General features: G+C 36.8%; 1 protein-coding gene across 2 annotated transcripts in view; it reads left to right on the plus strand.

The window, feature by feature from the left end:
- The window catches only part of REV3L (REV3 like, DNA directed polymerase zeta catalytic subunit), a 114,542-nt gene that overhangs the window by 73,340 nt on the left and 24,883 nt on the right, over positions 1-16,319 (plus strand). For both annotated transcript variants that reach the window (XM_014263510.2, XM_088052599.1), the window contains exons 14-19: positions 178-1,157; positions 1,722-1,804; positions 2,840-2,965; positions 4,512-4,704; positions 7,125-7,236; positions 16,191-16,306. In XM_014263510.2, coding sequence (XP_014118985.2) covers positions 178-1,157; positions 1,722-1,804; positions 2,840-2,965; positions 4,512-4,704; positions 7,125-7,236; positions 16,191-16,306 — 1,610 coding nt within the window. The remainder of the gene's footprint in view (positions 1-177; positions 1,158-1,721; positions 1,805-2,839; positions 2,966-4,511; positions 4,705-7,124; positions 7,237-16,190; positions 16,307-16,319) is intronic.

Below are 16,319 nucleotides of genomic sequence, written 5' to 3' on the forward strand. Positions count from 1 at the left end.
TATTGCATATTGTAGTAAGTGGGAATGTGCCTTCATGGTTTGTAAAATAAAAATATTGCCCATGGGTATTGCATAGTGAGAAAGCCAGTTAGTAGTACTCTGCTTTTCTGTCATCTGGAAGACTGCCTCCAGTGTGGTTTAGAGTAAAACATTAATTCAAACTACTTTCCTTCACAGGGAGATTGGAGGGCGGCTTCTCACAGTGGAAACCAGACTTCCAAATGACCTCCTCGAGTTTGAGGGGGACTTCTCATTAGAAGGTCTACGGCTCTGGAAGACTGCATTTTCAGCAATGACAGAAGGTCCTAGACCAGGATCTCCTCCTCATTATGGTCACTCTACTGTTAATAAAAGAGAAAGTAATAGCCATAAAACTAGTGAAGACAAAAAAATCGTCATAATGCCATGCAAGTGTGCTCCAAGCCAACAGCAAGTTCAGATATGGCTTCATGCCAAAGAAGAGTATGAACATTGCAAGAAATTGCCTAAGAATCATTCTGCTGAGCTGGCAAAGGCAGATGAGAATTTTGGCTCTGCAGTATTGTCTGAAGAGAAGTCTATAGAAGTAATAAAAGTAGCTAAAGATTTGAATTTGTCTAGACTGGAAGATGAAAGACCTATTGTGCCTACAAAGAATTCTCCTGCCTCTGTGGCAGAAAATACAAAAATGCAAACCAAGGAAACCTGTGATAAGTCTATAAGCACTATAGGAACTAATGTAAATACTAAAAATGACATAGACTCTAATAAAACTTCATGTGAAAGCAAGACACACCCTACTTCAGCTCTAGAACATGATAAGGAGGAGGAGGAGGAGGAGGAAGATTATTATGTCAGTTACAGTTCACCAGATTCTCCCGTGCTTCCTCCTTGGCAGCAGGTAGCATCTCCAGATCCGAAACAGTCCAGTTTAGAAGACGCAGAGTGGAAAAATCAGGATATTATTTTGTCTTCTCTGGAAGAAAATGATGTTGGAAGTGCACAAAATTCTCCATGCACCCAAGAGGACATTAGGACATCTTTTGACACATCCCCATTTCCGGTTAATGAAGATCCTGGAAATTCTGAATCTGTTTGTCTACATAGTACACCCATTGTGCACAGAAAAAACCAAGATGGAATACCTGAAGTTCTTGGTTTTACTCCTTTATCTGCAGGTAAATCCATTAAGTGATTCTAATAACACATGCACACACACAAAAATTTGAATATATTTCTTTTGACATAATAAGAAAAAAATATATCTCTGCAAAAATATATTTAAAACTATTTTTTAAAAGGAGAAATTCTGTGCATTATTGTCAAAAGTAACTTGAATTATTGAAAAAGCTAGAAATAGGACATCCATTTGCTTCCAAATGGTCTCTCTGAACTCTGAAGTGCTGTTTAAAAGCTTAATTTAGAAGTATTGCTTATTTGGGGGATTTTTTAATCTTGTTGACTATATTGCTTGTAATTTTTCAAAAATAATCTCTACATTATGTAGAGTGTGAATAACATTGCAGTGTTCAAGGTGATGATGATGATGCAAGGCTTTGTAAATTATTTTTGTTCCTAAATGTCCATAAATACCAAATTGTAGTAGTTGTGCTTTGGATTTAGGATAAAGCTATATTTGTTTATATATGTAATATCTGTTTGTAATTTTAATGAAATGCCTCTGTTGCTTCTTGCATGCAATACTATTGAGGCTAAGTAGTCTTTCACTCATATATTTACAGAACCAAAAGCTCAGAAACTGAGCCACAAGAGGGGAAGTAATACTGATGGTCTTCGAAGAGTACTTCTAACCACACAAATGAAGGTAAATTAACATTTTCTGTACAGGTGTATTTTTATTATGCAGCATCTACACATTTCCATTTTTTCCTCTTTGTTGTTTTTGTCGTTTGCTGTTAAGATCTTGAAAATACATTTAAAATGGTAGGGTACAATTGCTGTAGAATCGGAGCACACTCAAAGTTAGGAAAAAATTTATGAGTTTAATCTGGGGGAAGCGAGTGTAAGTTGGAGATTGAGGGTGCTGCTCTAGGGTAGTACTGAAACACTAAACAGACACCATGTAAAGATGTTTTGCTCTTTGAGTTACAACATCCTTTTTAAGTTCTAGTATGATTACCGTTTTTTATATACATATACCTAGACCTGTGTATATCTATGCTTCTCTATGTGTATTAGTTTTCAGACAATGCTCTAAGCATTTTCTGAAAACAAGAAGGGCAGTTTGTGGTGTGCCAACAGAGGAGAAAGAGGTTGGACTTGTTTTACTTAAACAGTGTTTCTGCTCTCCATGTTGGAACAGAATGGTGGGCTAGGTGCATTACTGGAGTGACCCAGTAGTTTTTTCTTCTCGGTATACTGGTGTTCATCTGTTTAAAGGAGGTTTTTAATGTACCTTTAATTCAGTGCCTTAAAAAGTGATGACTGAAACAGGGGTTTTTGACAAATTGTTGCTCAAGAGAGAATAGAGAATTGCTAGTTTCCATATCCTTAGACCTTCAAGAAAGCCAGTGTATGTGGGACTGAGGTTTTTTTTTGGTAGGGTTCTGGGAGGTTCTGGTTGTTTGGGAGGTTTTTTAAATACTTCAAATTGCCTCTTGCTTTGCTATGAATTAAAATTATTCCTGAAAGGCAGAAAGATACAACTTTTGTTGGCTTGTTGAAAAATGAAATGAGGAAATAGTGAAAGGTAGGGGACATTTAGTAATTTGCAGAGTAGCATTTGTGTTTTCACTGATAAATCTGTACCTTATATTGCATATTGTTTAATTTTATATATGTGTTTAGCAACCTCTGTTTTCTCACTATCCTGTGCTTTTTTCTTCCCATGCCTGATAAGAATCAATTTGCTGCCCTCGGTGCTCCAAAGAAAGAGACTTCCCAGATTGAAGGACCGTCTTTAAATAATACTTACGGTTTTAAAGTCAGTGTGGAAAACCTGCAGGAAGCAAAATCTTTACATGAGGTAACTTTACTGTTACATGTAATTTTATAAAATTATAATCGCTCAGGCCTATTTTATACTAGCAGAAATAAAAATCTTTTTCTCCTGGATCCCTACGTGACTTAAAAATTAATCAGTGTGTGATGTCTGCAGCTTATAAGTAGTTTATCTACCAGTTTCAGCTTGATGTCCAATGCCTCTAACTGAGAATTGAGCTAGACTTGGCAGTATTTTGGTTGAGAAGATAGTAAACCTGTCTTTAAAAATAAAAATAAGGGAAAAATCAGAAGGAAGAAATAGTAAGTTTTGCATAAAAACTTTACTTAAAAAACTAGTTGACCATGATTTTTATGGATTGTTTCCATAAGAAATAAGGCATCTGGCAGCAATCAGTAAGGCCCTCCTGGTATTTCTACTTGTTTCCTTCTGAACCCGTTGGGCAGTTTCTACTACATTTAACAAAAGGGTGCCTATCTCAAAGAAGGTCTCTATATTTAATGTAGGTGAGTGTTTGGTGTGGGAAGAGAAACCAAAGTGCTGGCAAAAGGGAAGCAATGTAAATACAGTACTGCTGTGTTGGTTGCTGATGGGGCAAGCAGGCTGTGTGTATGTGCTTCTAGACGGTCTCCACACCTGGAATTAGGTGTTGGCCAATTTATAGAGTTGATAGGGAGGTAGCACTGAGTTAAGGACATGGGAGAAGCCACAAGAAACCAGTGATCTTGGGGGAATTGATAGTAAAATTTCACTCAGTGATGTTTGTGGTGATTTAGAATGCAAATCTAGAGGAAATAAGGCTGGCCCCAGGGCATCGTACATACACAGAAATACTTCTATTTTTTTTCCTCATAATCTCTCCAGCCTCTCCATTAATCCACATTATGAGCAATATTATGCAAGACAACAGAAGAGCAACATAGTGTTGAAACTGTATTAAATAATACCGTCTTTACTGCAGAGTCAAATCTTGACAGTATATAGGGATTAGCATTTTCTTAATGTAAACCATTCTGCAAAAAGCTCTGGCAATATGATGTGGAAGTTCATTAATGCAACTGAAGAGAAAGGTATTCTCCCTACCTTTGTGTAAGACTTAGTCTTCATGCTTCTCCTGGGTGAGGGAAGGAAGGGAGAAGAAAGACCACGAGTGAGTCTTTGTTGGTGACCAGTTCAGAAATGTGATTCAGCTCAATATACAAAGCTGTTTGAAAACACTACAGGAATTTACAATTGTTTAGGTTGAACATTATCTGGTTTTCATCTTATTTTCTGCTTTTGGTCGAAGAATACAGTACTCAGAAACACATACAGAATTTTCATAACTGAGTATGAAACTGTTTAATGATTAATCTTTGTTTTTCCTAAGATGGTGCTATTTGCAAAAAAGTAAAATCCAAAGATGCATGTTTAATCACTTATGTTAATTTTCAGGTAGAACCTTGTAGTTACAATGTAATACCACCAAATAAATGTCTGCACTGTCCTCATTTGCGCTGATAGTCTTCTCTTAATTTTTTTTTGAGAAACCTTCAGAACAAGCTAACATACTGTCTTTGTTTGTTGCTAGGTCCAGCACCTTACCCTCATCAGTATGGAGTTACATGCTCGAACAAGACGAGATTTGGAACCAGACCCAGAGTTTGATCCGATCTGTGCTTTATTCTATTGCATCTCATCAGACTCAGCGCTGCCAAATACTGATAAAAAAGAAATCACTGGTGCTATAGTGATTGATAGAGGCAGGACACTCTCAAGCCAAGGTTCCTATTTCTTTTTTACTTAATATATATTTACAAAAATGCTATTTCATAGTAATCAAACAGCAGCAAGCAAAATATAATAGAGTATCTATATTACTATGTATCTCATTTAATTTTGTCTTGTTGAATGGCCATATTAAATATGGAGTTTTCCTGCTTATATCTTACAAAGAACTATTGCATGGGCTGTAAACCACAAATAACATTTGCGTGTGCAAGTATCCATGTTTGTGTACTTGTGGACAAGCTCCTGCAGTGTTCTAAAAGTGTAAAGAGGAAAACCTGCCTTTAGTTTCCTACTCAAGTTGCTGGATAGCTACAAGTAGAAAATGTTAAAAGCAAGACAGTATGTTTTATATTTTACTTAAGGGTTATTTTTGTGGTTTTATCTGATCCTTTTAGGATCTAAACAGGGGCCCTTATTCTATTGTACCTTTTTGGCTTTGTTTAGACCAGTGATACTCAACCTGTGGCTCTAGAGCCGGATGTGGCTCTTCATGGCCCTACAGGCGGCTCTCGCAATGTAGGCATCTGATCGGCGCTCCACTCTATCAGGCAGCGCGGGGAGCACTGAGCAAATGGACCAGCAGTGTGGGAGTCGCTGAAGTTCCCCCTCCCATAGGGGGAAAGAAAAGGAGCTGCTGGGATCCCCCCACAGGTAAGAGTAGAGATCACCTCCCACCCAGCAGCTGTGGGGCAGAATGGGGAAAAACTTGCCCTTTTGCCCCTTCCACCCCTCCACCCCACTCCTTCCTAGCAGCCAGAAGGGACTGAAGACAGAATGCTGCTGGGAGAGAGGATGCTGATGTGTCATGTCGTGATGTATCAATGTGTGGTGGCATTAAGGCAGCATCATCACACATTGAAGTGTCATGATGGGAAAAAAAAAATCACACTGTTGATACTTGATTTTTATGGTGCTCTACAACTCCATTTTATTAAGAAGTGGCTCTCCAGCTGTTAAAGGTTGAGTACCACTGGTTTAGGCTAGTAAAAAAAAAACCCAAAAAAAAACCAAAAAAAACACCTCAAACCAAAAAAACATCCCCAAAGTAGTCCTCTTACTTTCAGGGTTTCTTTGGCATTGTGAATGTGTATCAAACCACAAAATACTGTCTAAAATTTTAAGCATGGACAAAAACCTATCAACAATAAATTTAGCAATAAGGCAACAGCTTCTTCTTTTACCAGTTTATTTTACAAAGTATTGTAGATATTATATCTTGTTAAGCTAAGTTTTTATTATTCTCAGTGAATTTTATTCTGGTATTATATGCTTGTTACTATCTTTAAAAAAATTATTTCCATTACCTTACTAAGTGAGATTTTTTCACAGTATAGCCACTGTGGCTCCCTAGGTGTGTGCCACTGATAATTTATCAAAAAAAGCTTTCTGTAAAAGGTCCAGTGATACTTTGAAAAAACAAAAGGTTCTGATCTGGTTTTGTTAGTAAAATAAAATGATGTGTTTAAATGTTATTGTGACATTTGTTGCTTTAATTGATGTGTGCTGTCAATACTTTCTCGGTTAGAACTTTTTTGAGTTCCCTGTGGAGTGACTTGACATTGAGATACATCTTTTTTTTCCCCTTTTATGTTATTATTGCTTTGTAAGTCACAGTACTTGCTTTAACATTTATTTCTGAAAGCACACTTTTCTTAATTCTTAAGACCTTAAGAATGTGTCAAAGTAGAATGCCTTTTAAAAACTTCAGTTCCTAAAAGATACAACGTCATCGAAACAGAGATCATACTATCTGTTGTAGAGAGAAAATAGAGGATGTGTTGTGCATTATTCATTTAAAGAAGTTTTTTTTTTTAATATGGAAAGCAAGTGCTGGGTTCCTGCATGCATACAAATTTAGATATTACTGAGACATTATCAATGCGGACATTCTTAATGTGCACTAAGTGAGCAGTTGCTCATGTTTTTCCATTTTTGTCAGTAACTTAGCAGTGTGCTGAAAAAAAGAACTATACTGTTATATAGCATTTTCATTCTGTAAGGCATTTTGCAAAGGACTACTCTAAGATAGCAATTAAAATTATATTTTGCATAAAAGCAGTGTGTGAGCTGTCATATAGTCATTTAATATTTCTTATTAAAAGTAATTTTCTAGTAGCTGGACTTTTGTGCATGTAAAATAGTGAAATTTCTCTTGAATCAAGTTTGTTTCTATCTGAGAATCTATGCAAGATTACCGTTATAGCAGAATTCTACAAAGTGAAAAGAAAAAATTATTCCATCCAAGAGGAACAAAATAAGTCCATGGAATTAATTGTGATAATTATTAAAGATAAAAATAAGTTGTGTTCCATATGTCTTTTCCATTGTATGTTTTATTCTAAAGAAGTACTGTTGCCTGAAGTAATGAAATTCATTCTAAATTGTAACAAGTTTTTTTACTTTTATTTTCTAGGGAGCAGAGACCAAGCCCCCTTGCTTACAAGATCTGGAGTTACAGGACTAGAAGTCAGTTACGCTACTGATGAAAGAACTCTTTTCCAGGAAGTAGTGAATATTGTAAAAAGGTAGCATATCTGTACGTTCTGCTTTTATTTTTCAGGCTTGGAACAGCAGATTTTGTTCCTTCAACCCTTGCCAGTCTTTCAAATACTGATTTTTTTTGTTGTTGTTGTTGTTTCCCTCAAAGGCTTATTTCTAGAGTGGACAAGCATGGTGGTCTTTCAAATAAAAATATTTTTTACTTTTCTTTTTCTCTGACAGCAAGAACATTCAGTTCCTCTTAAGCAGCTGAGTTACAGTCTTGAAACTTATCAGCCATATAAGTAATATTTTTTAACATGCAACTTTCCTGTTAACCCCAGAATTCATTACACGTCTCTTTCTGAAACTCTCAGAATAGTAGATATTAAGAGTGCTGAGAGCTATAGGAAACGCCTCAGACAGGAAGAGTTTTCTCGGATCTCTGAGGCAAGACAGAAAAAAAAACGTGCGTGGTACTGAAACTGCTGCAGTTTAAAATCAGGGTTCATTGAAAAATCAGTTTCCTTCATTAGTTTTGTCTTCTCTGAATGGAAATCCCCTGCTCCATCAAACTAGGAAAAAACTGCTGGTTTTCCCCATCTCCACCAAGGCTGAGAAGCCTGTTCAGGAGCACTCTCGCTTGGTGCGTAGGTGGAACCACAGACGTCTCTCCAGACCCTATTGACAGGTGTAAAGCTGTAAAATTTCAAGGAAAATAAACAGATCTAAATTCTGAGTCACCCTGCTGGAATAGAGGCACAAGAAAAAAAACTAGGCAGAGTACATTTGCAATTCTTTCTCTCTCCAACCAGAAAACCTCTGATGAGAAAGACTTTGACCAACCCCATGAAGCCAGAATACAAAAAGAGTTGCTGAATGCAACCAGCACAGGGTGGGTCCTGACAGAGCAGCAGATCCCTGTTCAGAGAAGACAAAATTCAGGTAAGGAATATAATATTATTTTTCTCTTTCTTGGAAATCTAGTGCTCCATCAAACTTAGGAAAATTACTCAGAACGAGAAGCTGACAATAAATGAAGAATTCTCCACCAGTTGTGTGGAAGTTTAAAAAGTGACAGGACAGAAAGGATATGGTAGAGAGAACTCAGCAGTTAAAATATATGTTTCTCACTGAAGAACAGAAGTCTTCTATATCTGTACATACTGAAGGCATTACAAAATGAAAAAAAACATGCTATTTTGGTGTACTTCAAGATGGAATATACCAGGTTGATTGAGAAATCTCTGCTTATGAGATCTTCTCTAGCGTGTGCTAGCATATCTTTTTGATGCAGAAACTTCATCCACAAAGATTGAGTTAGTTGACTTGTATTCCTGGAAGAGAAAAGGTTAGATTTTTTAGTGGAGAGACATACTACCGTCATCTTCTTAAGTCTACTTCCCTCCCAACTCTAGAATTAAACACCTCAGCTCTCAGATTTCTGGTAGACTCCCAAAAACAATGGTTTTTGAAATTTGGACCACATCTATAGTTTGCTGCTCCTTTTGCCCCTTTATTTTCTGTAGCCTGGGCAAAAAAAAATGAGAAATTTTGTTGGAGTAAATGTTTTGTATTTCTTAAGCACAAAACAAGTGTCTAGGCCTAGAGTAGCTTTAACTGAAGGAGGAAGTATGGTAAAACTATGCAGTTAAGAAGTAGTGGACTGCAAAAACTTCCTCAATGAGAAATGATCAAACAAGGAGCTTAAATGAAAATTAGTAATTATTTTTTAAAAAAGATCTGTTGATCTTTTTAGTGTTATTTTTTCCCAGCACAAGCTAGATACTTTGGCTGTTCTGGTAGATGCACTTAATAGTAGGTCTGATACATTAGAGAAAGAAAACTATCAGGCCATATGTAAGAAACATTACTGCTTTAACTTCATGGAGAAACACTCATAATCACCTTAATTTTCAAGCTGAGAATTGCATCAGTATTTTATATTCTGATACATGCATTAGGCTGGACAATAATAGGCTCTTGTGAGTGAACAGCATGCCCAGCATGACTGCAGCCTGCTTTTGGTTCATGTTCTTGGCCTCTTGGGCTGTTGGAGGGAAGAGTGGAAGACTGAGATTCCAGATTCCTGGCATAATGAATGACAGACTGTCTATTCACTCTAGATTGTCAATATCAGGAACAGACTTTATCAACTTGCTGGAGCACTGAACAAAAAGGATCTCAGCTGCAGGAGGAATTATGTCACACAATCCAGTTAAAGAATTCTCATTCCTATTTCTAGTCATTCTCTTAGTAGCTGGCCTAATTCTTCTTACTCCATATATGTGAAATTGTGGAACATACATTTTTGTTCAAAGTTCCAGCCTTTTTCTTCTTTGTTTAGACCTTTTGTTTTCTTTCCATCGTGGCTGTTGAAAATAAATAGTTGTTGATTCTATAACTTCTTATCAATACATGTAAACTCTGGAAGAGCCAAATAGAGAATTCTTGGTCACTCTTTCCAGCATACAGATGAAGGAAAAGTTATTAATGGAAAATTTGTAATTTCTGCAATACTCATAGCTCATCAGTGTCTTTGACTAGGTTTTTGTGACTGAAGTTTCCAAACTTTTTGTAGCAGAGCTGAAGTTGTTATTCTGTGTTCACTGAAGATGAGTATTGCTCCAGAAAGTTCTCTGGAATTGATGAACTGAAGTTGGATTCAGTTAATACCTTCACTATGAGGTTGTTTAGGCTGTGCTAGATCTGAATGACCACAGTATGGTTAATACCTTGGCATCCGTGAAGTAGACACCATGGATTGCTAGATGTTGTCTCTGATTAACTCAGAGCCCTTGGCAAACAGAGATAAGTCATCTTGTGTTCGTTCTAGTAGACCAGAAGAAGAACTGGTTGCTTCTCTGGAATTGTGATCTGTGATTTCATTAGTACTGAAAATTCACAGATTTATCCAAATATTGAGGAGAATAAGCACCTCTGCTTCTAGGAGATTATTACTGAGAGTGACTAACCTGTGAAATGCAAGTACTTAGATGTGCGAGTCCTAAAGTCTATGCAGAGACAACCTTAAAAGGTATTGGAATATTGAGGTTGAGGGTTGAGAGTCAGGAAACAGACAGAAGGGAAGAGCCACAAATACAAGTTTGGAGGAGGGAGGGAAGAACAAATAGTACAGATTTGTAAAAATTAAAAGCATCATTAGATTGGTTTTTGGTAACCTGACAACTGTCTTAGACTTTGAGAGGGAGCTGCACCTTCATAGGTCCACATTTCCCTTCTTTGGTAAGCTATCCTCTGTAAACCAAAAAAAAAAAAAAAAAAAAAAAAGGCTTCAGCTCAAAACTGGCATAAAGCAGCTGAGAGACGGCATCCTTCTAATCCTGTGCAGCCACTGGGGATGTCCTAGAAGCAGAGACATCCAAGTTGTAGGCTCTCTGAAACCGTCAGAGGGGATTTTTTTTTTTCTTGAAATGGAGCCTGGGCATGTATTGCTGTCCTAAAGCATTCTGTTGTACTGCCTGAAGTGCTTTCTTGAATAGATCCTGTGTTGACCTTCAGGTGTCAGCTGCACTGAGATGGGAGAAAAAATGGAAGAATCTTTCTGCTTGAGGAAGTAAGAGAACCATCTCTCTGAACTTAAAGGCAGGAAAAAAAGTAAACACATACATACTTCCCTAACACAGGAAAGGTGACTTGGGAGGAAGAGGCGGAAGGAAATGCTACAGGAAGGTTTGCATGGGGATTTAAAACATAGGAAAACTAGAGATGTGCAAGCCTGATGGAGCAGTGGATTCCCATGAAAGAGAAATTAAATATCTGGGCCTCTCCTTCTTTTAAGGCAAATTGTTCCATTTCTTGTTAAAGTGCAGATGCTACCAGATAGCAGAAAAGGGCTGTTCCTGCAGGTGTGAGAGGAGCAAAATTTGGGGAATTCATGTGAGAATGCAAAATCCCTGTCTCTCTGACACACAGAGGATGTGAAAACAGGGCAGGCTTGAAAGGAAGACTAGTAGATTCATTGCTACTTGAGACTTACCAGACACCCACATCTCCTTGTCTCTATTGAAGTAGTTTTTGATAAAATTACATGAACAGAGTATAATGGAAGATTTTACATAAACATTTTGGAGATAATATATGTGTATTAATTAACTGTTAATGCTTAATACTTAAATATTTTTAATAATGTTTTTCTTGTAAGGTATAATGCTAATGACTTCTTTTGTTTGGATACAGTGCATTATATTTCTTCTTCTGTAAATGCTCTTGCGACGTTTTCTTCTTAAAATAGAGACATGCTAATCTAACCTTCTTTTTCCAGGCCAGTAACATCTTCATCAGTGACATTTTCCTGTAGAAATCTGTATTTAATGTCCTTTTTCAACTTTATGGATTTTTATTGTCTAAGGCAAACTGGAAAAATGTTTTCAGAGATTTCAGTTACGTGTTTGAGTCACCAAGCATTCTGTTGCTATGCACAGTTACTGCTTTTGTCTGTATCATAGGTCTGGCATAATTTTCCACACACTTACTTCCCCCCCCCCCCGCCTTTTTTTTTTTTTTTTTTCTTTCTCTCTTAATCATAGCTGAAAGAAAAATAGCAGTCAGGAAAAGCAGACACATAATAGAAGGGAAGGTATAACTGGGAGTTTTAGTGTTCATTCACGAAATCATCAAATAAGAAAAAGGGAGAGATGTCATAGCAGCATATACGACTTAGCTGGAAAGGAAAATAATTGCATTTCTTCTCTCTGCAGCATGTATGAGTTGAATGTTAATGCTGTTGTGTTTAAATCCTGCCAGCATAAATGCTGCTTTTCATCTTTGCAGAAAGTCTGGCAACAGCATGCAAAGCAGTATCAGGGCCCGTCCTTTTAACAAAAGAGCATGTGGTGGCAAGCACACCTCTTATTCCTGTTGTGTTGCTCCTAGCCAGCAGCTTTCAAGTATCAGTATTACAATTTATTAGTTTTTTTCAGGTGTAACAGCTGGTCTCATTAAAATTTCTTCTTATAAAATAGCTTGAACTGATGATGAAGATCAGTTTCATAGAGTACTGTAAAAATTGTGAGACAGGAGGATGAAACATATAAAACTTGTCCTCTTAGCTCGCAGCCTGTTGTCTTTGTGGCATTGCATTGAAAGGAGAGAGACAAAGTGAGAGAGTCACACTTCAGCTAAGCTGACATCAACTAAACTTAGGGTTTGCCTGTTCATTTTCCCATGTGGAATAATCTACTCTTTTAGCTCCAGACATCTTTTCTAATAGCAAATAGTATACCATGGGAGATCTCAGCAGGTGTCATACTGGTTCATTGGCACCACTGGTACACCAGATTGGGCTGCAGGAGAGGGCATTTCTGCAGCATAAATTGGGACATAGTTCATCAGCAAGCAAATTAGAAGCAAGAAACAGCAGTGTCTCTTACTAGGTGCAAGAAATTTGATAGGTCTGTTAAACCTATTGCAAAAGGTAGATCTTATGCATATGTAGTTCAGGAGGTCAGGTGTTACTCAGTAGAAGGGAATTCTTCATTTTAATTTTACTTTTTTTTTTCCTTCAGGGGTAATTCAGAGATACGCTTGTGAATGCATACAGATATACATACAAAATGCATAAATGTGTAACTTACTGCAGTATCTGAGTAACTCTGTTGCCAGGAGTACATTTATTGGTTTTCATGCTTTTAGAAGGATACCACTTGGATCCAAGTTTTAAATATGGACCAACTGACATAAAAGGACTGTGATTACAGGGAATTTACAGTAAGATTTAATCTCACCATTTACTAGGCATTCTTGATTTTCCATTTAGATAGCTTTATATAAGTCATCCGACTGAAACTTAAACATCTGTACTTCACTGTCAGTGTCTAATTAGCTATCCTCATTACCAAGAAAGTTAAACAGGGCAGGATCTTGGTCTGCAAGAGGTGGCTAAAATACAAAAAAATATTCACCCAAAGAGGCCTTTTTGTTCAGTGACACTAGAGACCAGTTTTGAAAACTCGAGATGCCAAAATTAGCTGAAATTGGACACTACCCTTAATACATGGGTGGTGTCTAGCTGGGATGGAAAAGCAAAGTAATGTGCTGTAAAGTGATAGCCTGTAACTCAGTAATGTGCAATTACAAATAATCCCTGATGGCCTGGAAAAGCAAGACTGAGTTAAAAACTAGTGCACTGCTTTTTTAAAAGTCTTTTGATTAATAGGCTTTCCAGTCTATATGTGGATTCACATAAAATTGTGTTAAGATATGTGATACTTAAATTAGATACAATTAGTTTATATAAGCAAAAGGATATATCTGAAAACATCATAAACTAAAAGGTTTTTATGTCTTGTCCTATAAAAACACTTTCACTGAAAGAACTAGAGAAACAGTTCTTGAGATTATATGCAGATAGACTGCAGAGGTCATTTTGTTCATTAGGTTAAAAGGTAATGGGAAGATTACCTCCAGAACTGATTAAATACATTGAGTTGCAGTAGTATTATAATAGCCCACAATTTTTTTATTAAGTAGGAAGTGAGAAAGGTTAAACCTGCTTGGGCAGGTTTAAGTTAATACCCAAAGGCAAGTTAAAACCCAAAGCAATTCTCCTTTATCAGCTGGTGAAGGACAATCTTCACCAACTTGCTGCTTCCAAACAGTTATTGTTTCTGTTCAGAACAGACTTACAAGAGAAAGCTAATTTCTGGCATAATGAATATTGCTTTATGTACCACTTAAGTAGTTCTACACGAGTTTGATTGACATTTGCATCTATCTTGGAACCCATCTGTATAATGCCTTGTCCTGTGTAAAGTCTACAAGTATTTTCCATTTTCAATTATGTGATGCCAGTTTTCAAATATGATAATGAATGACTACTTCCCTCATTTTAATTAATCAGTACTGTTTTGCAATATGCTAGGACCATGATAGTTTAGTTAAAAGAATTAATTTGAAAATATGTTAAGTTTTATAGTGTTTATTCTAAAACATGGCATAATTCTGTTTTATTTCAAAGCTGAAATGAAACTATTAATAATTTTGGAACATCATTTCACAATCATTATATGTTGTGCAGAGCAGCAAGCAGTCATAACACTTTTTGACACTGATTCAGCTGCTGGAATGAACTACAGGCTCGCTTGAGTCATTTGTCCATAAATTGTTCCAAGTATCTTTGGGGTTGTACCATTGATGGAATAGGGTTCCATATTGAGTAAATTTACTGCGTCCAGTCCTAATGATCATTGCCACATCCAAAACCAAATAATGATTCTTTCTGTGTGAACAGAAGATAGCAAAATATCCCCCAAATTCAAAGTACTAGTTCTTTCTTTTTTTTTTCTGTAGAATGGTAGAAATCAAAAACTTACTTTAGAATCTCATGCTTTAGGCAAAAATTGTATCAAAACCATTCCCTCACAAGTAGAAGTAGGTAATAAAGGCGATTTTTGCAACCTCTGGCAGGTGCAAAAGCCCAAATTGTAATAAAGAGAGAGCCATGCTGAGTACCAGCATTCAACTATTTTTCACAGAAGGTTAGTGTCCATGGCAGAAGTGTGGAGCTCTTTTTTTGAGCTATTCTCAGTGTAATTAGTATCTTCAAAAAGAGTTGTCATTGCCTTTGGCTAGGACACATAAGGAAGACACTTTCCTGATAAAGTCTGAAGTTTCATTTGTAATGTGTGTGATACAACTCAGTATTCAGGGAAAGGATGTTCTGTACTCAACAGTCAGGAAATGTTTGTATTTTTTTGATGTGTTTATGGATGTAAGGAATACAGAGTTCCTGTTCAAAATCCAAGGCTCCTGCCTACTCCCTTCCATAAACCAAGGTCTACATGCTGTTGTAAGGTTGGGCATAGACTATGGTACAGGATCCCCAGCCTCTCTTTCATCCTCTACCTCCTGACAGCTTCCCTGATGTCATTCAGTTGTATTGAATGCTGCCTGCTGGAACTCAAAACCTTTTAGCTGCATTGAAAGAATCACAGAATCATCAAGGTTGGAAAATACACTAAAGGTCATTTAGTCTAACCAAGAAGCAGCTATTTATCCCAGTGAAGCTTCCCTTCTTTTTTTTTTTTTTTTTGCTATAAAAATAACAGATATCTCATGTTACTTTGTCTGGTCTCTTTCTGCCCAGCCCAACAAAATCATTACAAGGCTATTGAGCAAGTCACCAGATCATGACTTCTGGTTTTGATAGTGCCTACTCAAAAGTTAGGTGATACTGGCTCCTTTGAGCTATCTCCTACCTGTGCTTTGTCTTTAAAGCCACATTGTTTAACCTTCTGTCTAGTGAGCTCTGCTCTGAGCCTTATTGGAAGTGATTGTGTCTTAAGTCAATTCTGACTTTTCTTCAGGTTTTCCAGCTGGAAAGAGATACAGCATAAAATTAGTTTTTCTTGTGTGCCTTCTAGAAGGAAGGTTATCTTAAATAAAGAAGTATTTAAAGATAACTGGTAGATATGGTTGCTTTTCTCTATGTTTCAGTTTAGACAACTCTCACTCAACTACAAATTGTAACTTCCAAAAAAGTGTCATCATTTAGAGCCTGAAGTTCCCTCTGATTACTCAAAGTTACACTGACACGTTATCTGTAAACATTCCAGTTAACCTACTGGCAAATTCTGTTCCATAGGCATGGCTGTATTTCACTGCACATCTGTCTTGTGCCAGTGACTAAGTTTCGGTTTATGCTTGATACATCCTGATGCCATTAATAAAACCTGAAGAGACCTCAGTTTTGTTCTTTGTTTGTAAAGACTGACGTAATAGAAGTATGTAAAAAAAAAAAATCCAGTGAAAATATTCTTTCTAAATATTTTTGTTATTGAATGTTATTAAAACTCCTAAGAGATTGCCTGTTTTAAATATTGTCTCCTAGTCCAGATGCTGCTTTCATAGAAACCGATTGTGACTGCGTCTTTTTTAAACTCAACATAATTTGAATGCAATCCTGTTTATACTTTGTTCATGGAAAATATTTTTGTAAATTATATGAAACTCATCTTTTCTTTTCCCCCTACCTCTCTAGATATGACCCAGACATTTTGCTAGGCTATGAAGTCCAGATGCACTCCTGGGGTTATCTCTTACAGAGGGCTGCGGCACTGAATGTTGATTTATGCCAGATGATTTCTCGTGTGCCAGGTAAGTTATTTGT

Source organism: Pseudopodoces humilis, chromosome 3 (assembly GCF_049639895.1).
Source record: "Pseudopodoces humilis isolate 2021_Gansu_Grassland_sample_001 chromosome 3, ASM4963989v1, whole genome shotgun sequence".
NCBI lineage: Eukaryota > Metazoa > Chordata > Aves > Passeriformes > Paridae > Pseudopodoces > Pseudopodoces humilis.